The 17718-nt window shown below is 40.5% G+C and overlaps 1 protein-coding gene across 7 annotated transcripts in view; it reads right to left on the reverse strand.

Annotated features, from left to right (window-relative positions):
- The window catches only part of LOC130175035 (IQ motif and SEC7 domain-containing protein 1-like), a 150193-nt gene that overhangs the window by 43650 nt on the left and 88825 nt on the right, over nt 1–17718 (reverse strand). Inside the window, exon 1 of one of the 7 annotated variants that reach the window (XM_056385302.1) lies at nt 14984–15156. The exons of the other annotated variants lie outside the window; for them this stretch is intronic. Coding sequence (XP_056241277.1) covers nt 14984–15048 — 65 coding nt within the window. The 5' untranslated portion in view covers nt 15049–15156. Of the gene's footprint in view, nt 1–14983; nt 15157–17718 lie in introns of those variants that run through there. 7 annotated transcript variants of the gene reach the window in all.

Genomic DNA, 17718 nt, shown 5'->3' on the forward strand with positions numbered 1-17718 from the left:
CAGCAAAGTCACCGTGGGTCACCAACTGCACACACTGCTACCGATAGCTGAGCCGCAAAACATGTCTCCGTTTGTTTTGACGAAGGGGCGTCGGCCAGAGTGAAGAAAACGACAAGGAGGAGGAGGAGGAAATGAAGAGGGATGAAACAAGGAAAACGAGATGGAGAGTGAGGAGGAAGGTTTAACATGTAGCTTGAGGTCTGTGGGAAGGACAAGGACGAGAAGAAAGCAAAAGAGGAGGAGAAAGGGAAGTAGCGTGGCAGGGTGTTAAATGAGGATGATGAGATGAAGGAGGCGCAAAGAAAAAGGAGAAGGACAGAGATATGGCAGGAAGACGGAGGAGGGAGAAGGGAGAGAAAAATTGGATGTTGCCTAAAGCTTGCAAATTAGATAATGACGAGAAGGACGAGAAGGAAAAAGGAGGAGGGTGGCAGGAGGTTAAACAAGGAGGAGGGATGCGGCTAGAGGACTGCAGATGAAAAGAAGACAAGAAGAAAGGAAGAGGAGGGTATGGCATGAGGATAAATAAGAAGAAGGAAGGAAGAATGTGGCTGGAGGAGAGCAGGTGACGAGAGGCACAAGGACGAAGGATGAAAAGAGAGGTGGAGGACAGGGATGTGGCTGGTGGGGAAATGAAGGACAAATGATGAGAGAGAAGGACAAAGACAGAGTAAATGTTTAGAAAAGGAAGAGATTGATCGGATTTAGGCCTCAGTTTGCTTCAAGTGACACGGTGTCGTCTGAAAGTGTTTAACTGCTGCTGCTGTCAGAGCCTCCACCCGGCTGCATCCCACTTCCAGCAGACACCTCTCATCAAGAACTTGGTGTTGTTCGTGTTGAATGATAATTATATCAGCTGGACAGACTGGACTTGGACAAACAAGTCACAGTCACTTTACAACAACCCGTACAGCTCGGACGTGCTCACCGCCATTTTTCTGTCGCTATCTTTTACAGATGTAGCGAGGAACGTAACCAGGGAGTTACGCAGAGAAATAACATCCTATATCCTAAGCTATCCACTGCAAACACAACATAAGCCACTTTGCAGCCCATATCTGCAGTAACCTGCTGTCTGTCCCTCCAAAATAAAACACTGGATTAGAATATCTGCAATAAAAGCACAGTATGTGTCCATACAAGATTGTAAATTACAGTTTGACAGTGGCATGTGATGTTATGTCAGGCAAACACTGTGACAGTATGAAAACAGTGTATCTGTATCATATACAGTATACCCCCTGATGGATCCTGAGGTCAGGGGGGATATTTCATATTTCATGACTCCTTTGCAGCAGCAAAACACCAGTGTACGGAAAGTCCTGCAGGTTGAACTGGACCAACACAGACTCACTATAAACAGACTGAAAACATTCGCTAGCCTAGCAACAGTAAGGCTACAAACAACCCATAATTCAACATTCTCTCTAGTTACTTTCACAGTTTTACTATAGAAACTAGAACTGCTTAATAATCAAAGAACACACGGAAATCTACCTTTATACAATATTGGACCTTTAAAATAAAAACTTTAGTTGTCAATAGGCTGCACAAAGTCATCACTCATTATATAATCACAATTTTTAGTGCCACAACTAAACTACATTTTAACATTTGTATTTTGCCCATTTTTATTAGAGTCTGTTTGTATCTAGTCCAAACCTTCCTGCCACAACCAATCAATACAGACAAAGCTCTATATGCAAAATATACAGGAAAACATCTGAACAGCTTGCACTGCTTGTAATAATAAAAAAAAAGATATAGCAGGTGACAGAGAGAGTGAGAGAAGGCGTGGAAAGACAAATAAAGACATTAAGGTTGTTAAGTGGATGGCAGCAAACTGCAGGTCACTGGTTGGATCTAAGAGCCAGAGACTGAAATCAACTTTAATCCTGATTACAGAGCTCTGATTGACTGAATGTTCCTCCAACGTCAGTAAGCACAGCAACACACGTATTATAACCACTGAAAAAAATCACATTTCACCAGATGCATAAATTATGCTTACACATAAAAAACATGTGTATGCCATTTCCCACATATGAATTGGTATTTTTAAACAGAATGTGGTGCACCTCACACTTTCCTTTGACCATGTGTACACGCGGTTTTCCAAAGCGATGAAAATACAAAACAAGCTGAGATGTAATTTAACATAAAACAAAATAACTAACTTCATGGAGCTTGCATTCATTATAAGTTTTGTCATTTACACGGCAATAACAATTTTACAATTCATAAACAGAAATAATTGTGTTTGTGTGCTCAATGTTTCCTTGAGCATCGTATAAAATGCTTATCATTCATCGTCAGACATTTTGTAGAGACAACTGTTTCATACTATTTTAATATTTACTAATCACAATTTTAGACGCCTGTCTGGCAGCCTCATTAAGACGTCTTTAGTCGCAATAAATGAAGTTCAGAGTAAAACAGGACTTTAAATTTGGACACTGATGCATGTTTCTGCCTTCCATTTGTAAGAGCCTCAGTTTCACATCTGTCAAATTGTGCTTCTTTTCTCATCTTTCTTCTCTGTGTCTGATGACTTATGGTTGAGACAGTGTTTTTTTATGCAAACTGATTAAGGGAGTGTCTTCATCCATTTTGTGGCTAATTGTGGGAGTGGAAATTAAGCTTGTGTATATTATTTCTCAATGAGTGAAATTTATACGCATGGTTCCTCTTTACAATTCTGACGAGAAGAATGTGTACGCATATTCCTGGTTTTGTGCGTACACATAGTTTTAGTCATAAATCTACACAGTGTTTCATGCATCTGGCCCCTGGGCAGCGAATCACAGGTCTAGAAACTTGGTCACGGTCATTTTTAAACAGAGGAAACATGAAACTGAAAAAGTTGAATCTCTTAACTTTTTTACTCTGACAAAAAAAAAAAAAAACTAAAAACCAAATCCCCTTTGGTTCTGTGTAAGAAAATAGATGGTGGCAGTTAACACAACAACATTTGCTGTGAAATATTTCACCCGAACCTGATTCAGTCACATTTCTGTCACAACAGACTGCAAACAGCTCTGCAGCTGGAGAGCCTTTCTACAAAAACCTCTACGGGGAATTACCAGTTAAATTATACAACACAGACACAGACACAAACAGACACACAAACACACACACACACTCCATCACATGTATTCAAACGTAAGTGTCAGACCGTGCAGTGGCTGTGCATGATTCTCGGGTCTATTTCTGAGCTCAGACGTCAGTTGCATTTCAGGTGAGAAAGTGAAGAAGCTGTTTTTAACGGTGAGGAGACACAAAAAATAGATTCAGATTGATCACCACAAATCTCCTGGGCAATTGCCTTTGTAAAAATTCTGCTGCTTCTGTGAAGCCGCGCTGAGTAAAACACTGTAAACGGTAAATGTTCTGCTGCAGGACGAGATCTGAAATCGCTGTTTTATTTTTGTTTTGACAAAATAATGACAAAACTCTAATATTCCATTCAACCTCTCAGATTTCTCTGTAACAATATATTTCATGGGTCCTAGTTTCCTAATTATTTTTCTAGAAACAAAGTGATGTGTGAGATTAATTGCCAGAACAGTTCCTGGAGAAGACTAAGCCTCTGGGGAAAAACAGGGACAGTGTTCAATAGGTAAACCAATATACCAATTAAACCTTTGAATCCCAACCTTTTTTTTTCATTCCCTTTAATTTACAGGTTTTGCAGAGTCACTGGATGACTCAGCTGGGTGTCCCATTACTGTCAGGGTTAGAGTTCTCTACGTTGTTAATAATGTTATGCTGGTGGGAAGGAACACTGTGTCATGAGGACATAGGGCAGCACCAACATGGTGTACAGCTCACACACAAGAGTTTAGGGTCAGCAATTAATTAAGCCTTAATGACTTAATCATTTGCTTAAAGTGGCATATTTGCAAAAAAATAAGTTTGTCCATCGGTTGTTTAAGTTCAAAAGACTCTGTCTCTTTATATACAGTGTGTAGTCAGATTTATATTCGGGTTTAGAGCGAATTTCCAGGAAAATCAATGAAAGAAATTGTGAAATAACGAGTTCCCATCCACCACTGTTCTGTGAACATTAGCATTTGGTTGATGGAGATGTCATTAAACCACTGGAGAAGAAGAGGCCACAATGAGATGAGATCATGAGGTCAAAGATCCAGTCAAAACTCAATTGTTGGAAAACATGACATTTGTGTTTGTTTCATGTATCAATGTGAAGAAGGTTCCAGTCTCCTCATCATCGCTCTATATAAAACCAATTAATTGTTCTGCCCTAGTGGTAATATACATGTACGGGCAGTGAACTGGAGTTCCCCAAGGCTCCATCTTCGGGTCCCTTCTGTTCAACACGTTCTGCTCAGGATTATAGAAAACAACCAAATATCTTTTCATAAAATAGATTTTAATAATGATATGATCAAGTGATCACTGTACCATTAAATCACTGAGCACATAGTGGAATTGCCAAAATGTCCTCCAATTTGATGAAGATGAAACAAATAATTTTTGGTCCCAAATATGACCAATCAAAAGTCACTGTTCACCTTGAATCCCTCAGGTTTAAGTTCAAAATCCAAAGCCAAAAATCTTGATGTAGTAATGTTCCTAAATTTCAACATCCACATTCAGACAATAACATTTAGTTCCTGCTTTCTCTCCTGTCTCTGAACCTGAGCTGATTTTTCTGTTCTGGTTTTTGGAAGCATTTTCTGTCAGTGTTTGAAGGTTCAGCCAACTGATCCTGGTTCAGTTCCTGGACGGTAAGACCAAACTGGAAAGTAGGTCACACAATGATTATCTGTGCTGGACTGATTATATCTGATGCTTATGATATTACAGTGATTTACATTGAAAGAGAAATATGTTTTAAAGTTGGAACATGGTTGAATATGATGATATTATGGTGATATTATTTTGATGGCGTGGACATATTTTATAGTTCCAGCTGACTAATATACATTTGACTGAATGTAACCAACAAATACAGAAACAAAGTTTATCCCTGCTCAACACTAACACCTGTTTGTTGAAGTGAGGAGGAGTGAAAACTATTGGCAGCAGTGACCATCTGCAGCTCATCACGCTTACTTTCTTTAAAACACTTCCAGGTGATGTAACAGCCTCAGGCGGCCATGTTGGAAAACCTACGCTCTTAAATCACGCTGGCCATGTACAGACAACAATTTTATGTTCAGATAAGGTTAAATTGGTGGTAACTGATTGTTTCATAACCGATAAATTTGACTTACTTTGTGCTTATTTAACAAATTCTTGTACCTGTTATGACAATTTTGCTGCTAATCTGCTAGAACATGGAGTTGTTGACTACTAGTGTATTAGTGGCAACTTGTGTATTAAAAAGCAAACTTGCTCCCATCCAAGGCCAATCTCTCATTTCCACACCCATCGGACAACTGCTGTGGTTTCAACAGGGCAAATCATCAGTAATTTCCTCTCTGAAGGCACAGTAGCTTACAATGAATCTCACTGAGTTTGGTGATAGTTTCCCCAGCATTCCAGCGAGGTTTGTGGTTTTGAGTGTGATCCTCCGACTTTTCATCTGCATCAGGTCAAAATGTTTAGTTGTCTAATACTTTAAAACATTATTCTAAAACAGAATAATTATTGCACGTGTCCTTCCTCCTTTTCCTGTCAGATATCTCACTACAGTTTGCCCAAAGTGGCTTTCTGTAAAAATCAATATCGACGACTTAAGAATCTCCTGATCTCACCTCAAACCTCAGACCCACAGAGATGCAGCATGGGAGCATCTCACTGGTTCTATCACATCACAGCTCAGCGTTTATGGAGCCTGTAGGAACAGACTGTCAGAATATTTAGACTCTGATTCATCCACGTCGTCCTCAACCAGCAACGACCACCTTGGAGGGTTGGCGAGTGAAGCCTGACTGTTGCCGTCCTGCTCAGCCACTTATTTTCTCGACGCATTTAAATACACAAACACACACCAGCCTACTCGCTCAGAAGCGCGCACACACACACGCACACACACGCACACACACACACATCTGAGAACCTTCTGGTTGTTCTGCTCTTCTGGGGGTGTTTGAAGCCCACAAAATACTGCAGAACACAAAACACTGATTAATCTCTCCCTCTCTCCCTCTCTCCCTCTCACACACACACTCACACTCACACGCACATTAAAAGCCACAGTTGGAGTAGTGCAGGCTGTTTATATGAGCCTGTTTCTCCCCCTGCTGCAGTAAAGCTGGTCGGTGTGTATATAGGATCTGAGCTGAGCAGACATAATAAGCCCCGATCATCCACCCACAGCCCTCCACACACACACACACACACACACACACACACACACACACACACACACACACACACACACACACACACCACACACACACACACACACACACACACACACACACACACACACACACACACACACACACACAGATACTGTATAGCGCAGGGTAGTGAGCATTTTGCTGCATCATGCCTCAGTCTGTCAGAGGAAACAGTTAAAGCAGGGACTCCTGTTATTGTTAGGACATATTTCAGTCTTAAACAACATGTTTTATCTCTTCCAACACTTTGGTCCTGTGAGTTAATAATAATGTCAACAGCTCCTGGTCAGATTTCTATGAAATCTGCTGTGGATGTTCATGGTCTCCAGAAGATGATTTCCAGTGAGATTAGCTATAGGGGAAAAATCAATGCATCGATATCTGAAATCCCTTTATACTATGATTGTGGAAACATTTGACAGATGGTGTTAGAGGTCGATTGGTTCTGAGCTTTCCAAGGAAAGTTTAGCACATAAGGAGAAGTTTGGGACATTGTAGCCTTGCCCGAGACTATATTTCTGAATCAATCAACCTGCACGTAGTCTGAGGTCCTCAGACAGGAACTTGTTGGTGGTTCCAATGTGAAGTTGTGAGACTTAAGGGGCAGAGCTTTTGCTGTCGGGGCACCACAGCTCTGGAACAACCTGCCTAATTAAATAGCGAAATAGTGCGACAACAAACCAAACATTATTGACTACATATTACATATATGAACTTGTCTTCTTTGTCATCTTTTGTGTATTTTTGATTTTTTTGCTTGCAGCCATGAGCAAATCCACAAAGTAACATTAAGATGTGTGAGGTTATTAAAGCTGTATACCTGCCTGAATACGGTTGGACATTACTAATCAGCCGGGAGACAAACAGCTGATGATGATCATGTTCTCAGTTATTCTGGGTTCTCTTAAGCACACACAGGTGGAAATAGTCTTCATTATTTAGTTAAAACCCTGAAGCTGTTTGATGAAAAATAAAAACTTCAGGTGGAGAAATAACTGAGATGCTCAGTCAGCAGAGTCTGAGGTGGAGGTGACAGAGAGAAATATGGCGGCTCTTTCTGAATGCTGGCCAGACATTTTCAGCTCGAAACTAGAAAGCTGGGAGTCTTATGGGGATTTTATGGGCATGTGAACACATTATTTTCTGCTTCACACCTGTCTGCCGCAGATGAATGACATGGAATTAAACTCCTCGAGTACAAAAGCCAAAATAAAGATTTGGAAGGTGCTGCTCCAAAGTGCTGTCACTCTGGGGCAGAAAAAATACCCCAGCCACTCACTCATCTGGTTTCTCTTTTAGCTAGAAGCCATTTTGTAGGAACTGCTGCAACTTTAGCAAGATGGAGGTTATTTTAAAGTTTTAATGACCTGATCACAGATAAATCAATGCTTTAAACCTGGAGACCTGCTGCTCTGTTGCCTCACAGTGTTTTTGTTCCCTCCCTCCTGGATGTGACGTCACAGTTTCACCTCCTCTCAAACTCTCTTCACTTTTTCAGGCCTTCAGGTGTGAAGTGAAAAACCCATTAAATCAGACTTCTTCTGCCCCCGCTTTCATCAAGGAACCGTGGTGATCAAGGTGAAAAACAAAAAGGGGGAATCATAGACAGAAAACTAAATCACCATGGAAGCCAAAAACTGATCCAATGTTTTTTTTATTAAATGTCTTTGAGGCAATAAACAAACAGAGAATCAGACTGTTTTTTGGTGGTTTGATGCAGCAGAATGAAGCGATATGAAAGCAGAGCTGCAGTGAACTATCTCTATATTTCTTATTCTGGGTGATTATAATCCATCTTCGCTCAGGCGGAGGGGGAGGGGCATAGCCAGGCCTGGAGTTTGCTGACGTTACTAAACTACAGTAAGTAGTCTGTCAGTCCTGAGACAAAGCACAATCTGTGATATTCTGTATTTCTCTTGAAGTCAGAGGATCCGATGGAAAGATGAATGTCAATGAATGTCTCCAAGTAGCACACACTTCTATGTGTATCATAGCATGATGTATTTGATTCCTCTATTGTTTCCAAAAACTATTAAAACACATCAGTGAGTCACACTGTGACACTGGGTGACATGTTCCTTCATCACCATGAACACACACACACTGTTGTTTATTTTAATTCAGTCTCACACACACCAACATGCTGCCTGAAATACTCACTAAAGCACCAAATGTGGATTAATCCGCTGCTGAATATAGTCCCCAACAAAAGCTCTAAACAAACAATTGTTCGTCAATACTTCAGAGAGCAGCTGTTTTGGGAAATTACTGAACACCTCCGTAGACCACGTCCCCTGAATTGGGACAAACCTTATTTATCTGTGAGGACTTTTTAAAGATTTACATCTTCAGTAAGAACCAATAATCAGACAGAAGAGGGATATCAGAAAGTGTTAAGAGACAGACTAACACTTTGGTGGTTTTTGGATATAGTCGAACTGATATTTTGGCCTCCTTGATGTATCTGCTAACAAATAGCCCATTACAGATATAGATAGTATTAGTGAATGTGTCCGCCAATAAATAACAAGAAAATGAAGAGCATAAATGCCAAAGATACATTTTCAAACTGTCTCCCTTTTATAAGTTGACTACCAGAGAGTACTGACAAGTTTATTTTTCAGCTGTAATGTCCTGCCCAACACATTTATTGGTTGGTGGGTGTTTATGACATCACTAGTTTCTACCAGTTCCCTGGTTCAGATTAACAAATTTCAAAAACACAACTTGGATGTCTTTCTGTCCATTGTAGTTACCTGAATAATAGACAGATTGTTTTGTTACCCAGAGGATGAATATTAAAGGTTTTGGTTACCTTTCATCACCTTTTCTCTAGCACCATCTTTAAGACTAAATTTTCCACTTATATCCAGAGAAATATCAAAGTCTAAATGGTAGATTGTCATGAAACGTAGAGATCACGTTCCTGCTCCCCAGAGAATGAATCCCTCATCTTTTACTGACTGTATGACCTTTCCTCCAGCGCCACCCTCAGGAGTAACTTTACATCTTCAGCTCCACTACCTAAGACTCTAAGAATATCTTGATCATCAGTACATATTTTGCTCTGTCAACACTTTCACATATAATAACGTCCTGTAATGAGCAGCCGCCTGTAGCATCCTCACCCTGCAGCGTCTGTCCTCCTCAGCAGCATTACTAATGTCCCTCACAGCCCGAGTCTGGCCCAGAAAGCCGGGTCAGAATCAGCTCACAGGTTTCCAGGCAACAGCCTCGCTCCTATGGGATTAAAGCAACAATGCTGCTGAGTCAATTCCTTCAGCAATGTTTCCCGAACAGCAGGCGTGACTCAGTTTATGTCTTTTCTTCGTCAACACTCCCACCGCAGAGAGCAGGGAGATAATGAAGCACCACACTGTTGGGGCTGGGAACTGGATTCCCACTTGTACCGCCTGGATAAAAACCACTCCTCTGGGTTCTGACATGAAGCTCCATCATGGACACTTAGATCAGGAACCATGTCTTAACATATAAACGCCTGCATTGATTCTAGTTACTACAGTGTTCAGGAAAGAATAAAACTACAGAAACAAAACAGTGACTGGACACAGTTCTTCTCCAAAACACTACACATCTGTTCAGAAACAGCTGGAAGTCATGATCTCTAAAACTCAGAAGCTCCAGTTCGATCAATTCAGCAAATGTCCTTTGACTTCATCAACATCATGATTTTGTAAGAGTGAATATTGTGATGAAATAATCATAAAGAAGTATATAATGTTATTTTTAACAGACAGGAGTTATTTTTCATGAACAAATGATATGGTTTAAATCTGTTGTTACATTTGTTGTCTGAGAGGAAGTTTTGAGCATCAGCCAATTGAAAGCAGCTACAATCAATATTTGAAATGACAATGTGACTCTAGTAAGAACTTGTTAAATTATCAGCTGATTCTGCAGCTACTCTCTGCTTCTGAGTTTAATCTGTCCGGACACAACTTTACTGTTCTGGTTCTCTCTCTCTGCTCTCATGGGCAGCTGTTTTCAGAAAAACTTCTGTAAAACGTCACGGTCCTCTACCTGCTCAACAACAAACAGCAGACCGACAGTCAGAGCAGCTGGTGAAAATAGTGGAGCATTTAGCAGCTAACACGAAGCTAAAAGAGAGGGAATACTGGACTGAGATTCATCACGTGACACAGACACCAAAACACATGAATACCCATGTTGCTCTGTAACTGCTGAGCATGTAAATAAGAAACTGTTTGCAAACATATTCACTGTATCACCTCAAAAGGGAATGATATGTCAATTTGTTTCTGCTTCCCCCAGACAGCCAAACAACAACGACAACAACAAAAACAGTTATTTTAGGTTTCCTGAACCTGAACCTGAACGACCATACAGGTTGTTGGTCCTTAACCTCTGACACAGTCTGGGCTGATAACGGACCTTTGTTGTCCTGGTAACAATAATAAACAATGTATGGGCCAGTCCACGTTTGGTTAGGCTTAAGCACAAAAAGTTCATGTTTTGGGTTAAAATAAGTAGCCCTACTTCCTTAAAGGTCCCATATTGTAGAAAGGTAGATGTCTATGTCTTTTTTGATTATAAAGCAGGTCTAGGTTCTATAGGCCTATTAATACTGTGAAAGTATCAAAGCGCTCTGTCCACACAGAAATGCACACAGCTTGTATTCAGAAGCTTCAGCAAGTCTGTGATTTCTGTAAAGTTCTGTAACTTTGTGATGTCACAACAAAGCAGGCACCGCTCTCAGCCATGCTTCAAGACTCGCCCACATGGACCCACCATCACACCTTGCAGGATTTGGTTTCTCTGAGTGTTTACCTGAAATCTGCTATACTTTTATTGGATCACTCAGAAAATAGCCAGGCTCCGAGCCTCTCTTCTGATTGGCTCATTGACCTGTTGTTACTAGAGCTCCAGAGAGAAGCCTGAGAGAGGAGATGTAAAACTACACTGAGATGGTTTTTGGTTCTTAAAACCACAAATATATCTTCTTGTGGATCAAGACTTCAAATAAAACACAGTCGACGTATAAAATATGGGACCTTTAAGGTTAGAGAACCTTTGTCATCATGGTTACAATAAATATGAAGTGAAGATTGTGAAAGTCACAACAATAAAAAAGAGCGACAAAGCCCACGTTGGGAGGAGGAGGTTTGGCTTATACAACAGAGACTTGAAACAAAATCTGTGGAAGCCCAGTGCTCTTTATTGTTGTCCATTTAGCTGGTTTCTTTAACTGATCTTGTCTTTCTATCGTCTGAATTGTTTCTGCTGCTCTAACCTTTCAGAAAACTACTATACAATAATAAATAATAATAATATTATACAATATAATGAGTTTTTCTAAAGTATATGGTTTCTGTTATTGTGTGTATTGTGTATATATTGTATTTATTAGTGTATATTTTGTATATTTTTGTTGTATATTTCCATAGATGTTTATTCTATAGATGTTTATCTTTCTGCTGTGGTAAATGAATTTCCCAGTTGTGGGATAAAGTTAATCTAATCTAATCTAATTAAAAACTGTTGAATTTCTTTAGATAAAGAAATGTTTCTGTCTGTTCTTCTGACAGTAAAAGGCTATATTGAGCTTATATGTGTGATTACACTCTGTGACTGTCACATGACTCAAGCTGTGATTTTATTGACTGTCTTTGGACGGAAGTCCGCGACACACCGGCTGTTGTGCGTCTGTCTGCTTGTTAGTGGGATCACAGTGTGACTGTGCGGTCTGACGGGTCAGAGAAGAAAATGTTGAAGCAGCGATCAACTTCACAAAAACGTCTGGTTCTGTCCACACTGACAGAGGACTTATTACTGAGGAAGATTAACCCCCTAACCCCGCAGACCAAGCGAGAGAGAGGACGAGAGACATAGAGGCAGACAGAGAGAGAAACAGAATCTTTGTTGGGAGGGCAGGACATAAACTGACCGGCTGGTTTTGATATATTCAGTCCGTCTAAACAGCCACAGGTGACTAACGGACTAAACTGAACATTCTGAATAAAGAAAGAGAGAAAAACAACGACTGACGTTCTTTCTCTAATTAAAGATAAGTACAAAATCAGTCAGTTTGTTCCTGTTTCACTTGATACACTAATATGTATCGCATTGTTTTTCTCATTTGGTTAACATTTGTTTGACTCAGGTGACTCAACCACCTCGCCACTGTTAAAATGAGACTGTCAGTGGTTCAGTCAATAAAAACTTTGGTTATGGTTAAAGGCAGATGGTGGTTTTGGTTTAATACACACCCTGTGTCTGAAGTCACAGTAACTTTTTCTGTATTAAACCAGACCATGTTCTTTCCCTGAACCAAGTGCTGTGAGAGTCTGAAAACAACTGTCCATCTCTGCTAACCACTGCAACACCGCTGTCCTAAACAAAACCGTACATCAGTTTAATAATGCTGGAGTCACTGTTGTCTGCGAGATCAGATACTCTGACAGACAACAAACACCTCTGATACTACTGATATGTTCAGTATTAATGTATTTGGGACTTGCACATCACAACAATTAACAAAATTTCTTCATTACGTTAATATTAATCATAATCCTGTCACAATTACATTTCCCACAGAACATAATTACTTTTGCACATTAGTTATAGAAACATAACTTCTGGTAGACAGGTTAGTCCTTACAGGACATTAAGAGATTCCATAATGCACATAATGCCTCACTGTGCAAAATATATTCCAGGTTTATCAGAAGTTTATACGAGGCTTCATCAGTCTGAGTGTAGATTTCTCTCTGAGTTTCCCTGAACAGTGAAAGAGAAAAAACTGTAAATATATATATATTTATTTTGTCCCCATCACTTGCATTGAGAGCTCATTATGAAAAGGTAACCAGTATGAACAGGAGGAATCATCACAGCAAGCAAATCCTGCTTCACTGTTCATAGGGACACCTGACTGTCATTTTAAGATGGATCTAAAAAACTGTGAACTTATCCTTTAAGTGTGTTCATCTGCCTTAAGGCAGGAGTGTCCCACATCTGGAAAATGCCAACATGCAGTTCACTGAGCTCACATTGGATGCACACTCATCCTGATACCACCTCAGAGTGTATCCCACAATTCATCACTGTCCACTGTGCAACACCACCCCAGCTGTTGGTGCTAATGCAGATATAAGGACTAATATCAACACACATGAAGTTGAAGTTTCACATGTTGGATTCTACCTTAAACCTGACATCATCACAGACATGTTGATCTGTTGATCTGTTCACTGTGTGAAGCTGTTCTGCTGTTACTTTTATTAATTGATCCTCTGTTTGATTTTATGGTGATTCTCATTTCACTTGGTCATCATTTGTTGTTTTTAAATGTGCTGTTTAGAAACGGACTTGACTAATTATTCACTAATGTTCAAACACTATGAGATAAACAATTAGTAAAAACTGAAAATCTGTCCTTCTCAAAGATAATAATTACAAAAATACTGATACAGTTAACACTGAAGTCATAATATGAATATCATGTTTTCAGTAAAGATGATTTATGTACCATAGATCTACATGGTACAAGGTAGCTCATATGACTCCTCCCAGCTACAGAGTGCGTGTTGGATTGTTGTTGTAATGGTCGGATCTTTAGGTGGAAATAAAATGAAACCACCTAGACACACATACACCACATAAATAGGTACTTGACTACTTGCAGATACTTAAAGTGTGGGTATTGCTCCAGTACATTATAGTGACCGGAACCCAGACAGCAGATATAATCCACTGATAAACAAGATGGATACAGACTCACCTGAGCCTGTTACTCATCTTTATCACCTCATCCTATCACTGCAGGCTGAGCAGTCAATACAGCATATTTGATTTTAAGTTTAGGACACACACATACAGATTACATGACGCTGGTCTGATGTATTATTATCTTACTGTATGTCAGCAGGTCATTACTGCAGGTGTAAAGCAGCTGGTAGCTCCTGTCACAGCTTAAACTTTAGACTCAAAACTGCTTCCAGCATACATCAATACCAAAAACAAAACAGTGCTTTGAATTTCTTAATATAAAGACAAACAAGATGATGCCTCACATCCACTCAGGTGTGAACTCCTCAGCTTTAAGGTAACAGTGAGGGAGAGGTTGTTCTGGTCTGATTTCTTCTTCATGGTCATTTAAAAAGTTTAAGGACTTTCAGGTCACGTCAGGCAGCACGCAGGAAGAAAAAGGTAGAGAGATATATCCGGTGTACAGGGAGACAAAAGGGGAGAGAGAAAGAGAGAGAGAGGGGAGGAGAGGAGAGACAGGTAGAGAGAAAAGGGCGCGCGCACAAGCACGCACGCGCACATACCACAGGTAAATAGTAACCTCCTAATGTGTGCCTACTCTGCGCACACCGACGCTAACACCACCGCTGCTAACTCCGATAAAACAGCACTGATATGAGCTGTGGCGCCAACAAACAGCCTGACACCCCGGAGCCGCCGCCGCGCGCTGCCATGTCGCATTTCATTAAGATTTAGAAACATCAGCTGCTCGAAAAACACAGGACGCTGACAGAAAACGCGCGCAGGCAGCAGTGCGGCATCACGGGCGGAAAACACGCAGTGAGTGAGTGAGTGAGTGAGTGTGGAGGAAGAGGAGGAGGAGGAAGAGGAGGCAGCGACGTGTTGGTTTCAGAGCTAATTTTTTCGCGTTGTTTTCTTACCAGTAGAGCAGCTTGTTGTGCAGGATCGCGGGCGTTTTGTCCGAGGCGCAGTTGATGCACCACATTGTTGCTGCTGCTGCTGATCGACGCTGCTGCCGCTGCAACAACAACCAGGAGGAGACCGAGCGACCGGCCACAGACAGAGAGAGAGAGAGAGCGACTTAGAGAGAGAGAGAGAGAGAGAGAGAGAGAGAGAGAGAGAGAGAGAGAGAGAGAGCAACTTAGAGAGAGAGAGAGAGAGAGAGAGAGAGAGCAACTTAGAGAGAGAGAGAGAGAGAGAGAGAGAGAGAGAGAGCATCCGCTGCTGCCTCAGCCTCTCTCCTGCACTGTCTCTACCTCTCTCCATCCTTCGCTTTTCGTCAGAGGCGCATCATCATCATCCCTCCTTCACCGCCTCCCTCTCTCTTTCTACTGTAATGTTTAGATCTCCTCTGTTTTTCTACTAAACTCCTTAGAACTTTCCCTTTTATGATTCAAGACAAATATGAATCCACTAAAGGAGTAAAGGACCACTCCAGCAATTTAACACTGCACTTCCATCACACTGGTGGACTTTTCAAGAGACAGATTTGATAGAGGATGGTCGAAGTAAGAAGCAGCAGCTGAGATATCCTGAGTTCTTGTGGGTGTTCAGACCAAAAATTGCACTGGGTTAAAAAACAAAAATAAAACAGAACATGAACATGCTGCCTCAGGTCCTGGTGAAATGATGAAATGTAAACCAGGAACGCCATGTTGAGTTTAAATGCTTATCAGACACTTTACAACTGTTTATAATTCAAAGGAGACCGTATTTTACAACTCCATAGAGCCTAATCATTTTTATTGGTCAACACACAGATCATGTTAACGACCAGGAATATCCTGTATTTGATATTTTAAAGAACTGAAGTTTACATTTCATCATTTACAAGACTTTTACACATGATTTTTCACAGAGAGCTCATTAACCAACAGACTAAAGCTTCACTGGACACGTTACACAGTTAACAATAACTGGCTACAACACATATAGTCTATCACCAGTGAAAAAAAGAAAAATAACCAGGAGATAATAGTTAATATAAAAAAGTTGTTTGTCCCTCCCCCAGTATCCTCCTCCTTGTATTGATAAAGTGCAGCTACACTGTGTATCAGCAGAGCTTCAGTCATAATCAATACTGATGAAAACAGCACTAATGAACTCTGCCTCGCTCCATTTTCTCAGTCTTTCTGGATATTTACATTTAATAGTCGTTGTACCACTCCCCCTCATTCAGTCCAGAACTCTTTCACTGACATGAATGTGAAACACCAAAGCTCTCTCTCTCTCTCTCTCTCTCTCTCTCTCCTCTCTCTCTCTCTCTCTCATCAGTTTACAATAATCAATCAATGCCAGGAACCAATAATCCATAGCTAACACACCTGAAAACACATGACCATTCCCATACACTGGGCATGTGTAAGCAGGTGTAAACAGGAAACAGATTGCCTTCTCTGTTATCAAATAAATGTGCAGGTTAACTTAAAAAAACATGCTAAAGAGGAAATCAAATGTGTGAATTTCTGAACTGCTATTTTGAAGCTTTTTCTTTTATTGAAAATACAGATATCAGAAGTTGGTACTTTAGAGAGGCAGAAATATATACCTTAAAATATCCCAACGTCGTGTTTCTATCCAGCTCTCTGTATTAATGAGGTGATAGCTACAGTATAGACTAACATTTAATATTTCATAAAGTTTTGTAAGGTGCCACAGTACATTTGCTCGCTTTATTAACTGCAGTATGGCTGCCAGTCTGAGCAGCTGCTCATTAGTAGAGAAGCTGCTGCGCTCACTACGACTGTTTCGGCTTCAGCTGAGAAAGATGAACAACATACAACAACTAGGAAAAGAAGTCACAGATTTACTTCAGGTAATTATAGAAAAGTGAGAGTTGTGAGAGTTTATTGTGTTTTCTGGCATCGATCAACCATGAAATGAGAATCTCACACACCGTCACTCTATCAAAACAGAGAACTGAGTGTTGTGCTTCTATTTTCAGTGATTAGATGCTGATTGGCTGCAGAGAGGAGCTCCCCGTCCTCAGCTGCTCAGACAGCGAGACAGCAGCAGAGTGATGACTGACAGCTGACTGCGTTGTGTGTGTTGATTATGTGCAGACAGGCTGCAGCCTCGGGGCAGCAGGCGAAATGGGCGAAAGGCCAGCGCAAAACGACCCAAATTTTCAAGCAAATGCTGCTTTCACAGAGTGTTCAGCTTGACTTTGCTCAATCGTTGACATTAGGAAACCTACATGCATTTTAGCAAAGTGTGTAGGCGTGTAAGGACGGCACATGGAGGGTTTTTAGCATGACATATTACATGTTAACACTTATTAACTTCTACTAAAACTCAAACTGTTAAATAGACCTGAAATGTGCAGTCAACATATTATCATGGCCAATGACAGGATTGGCTGTTTGCTCTGCTTAAAAGGGAACTCCGATTTCACCCATCAAAATCTGTTTCCAGGTGTTGGGGAGCACAACTGCATGTGACAAAAGTAGCATAAAGCCTTCAAGTAATTTTAATTATTTAATTTATTGATGGTTAGTTTAATGTACAGTTTAATAAACATTTTCTAAACTGATCATATAGTTTGTTTGCTTGATCTTCAAAGCATAAAGTACTAGAAAACAGAAATGGTCAATTAAAGTACAAGTATCTAAAACTGTACTTCAGTACTTGAGTAGTGCCTGACGTGTGGTGGCTG

Source organism: Seriola aureovittata, chromosome 9, assembly GCF_021018895.1.
Source record: "Seriola aureovittata isolate HTS-2021-v1 ecotype China chromosome 9, ASM2101889v1, whole genome shotgun sequence".
Taxonomy (NCBI): domain Eukaryota; kingdom Metazoa; phylum Chordata; class Actinopteri; order Carangiformes; family Carangidae; genus Seriola; species Seriola aureovittata.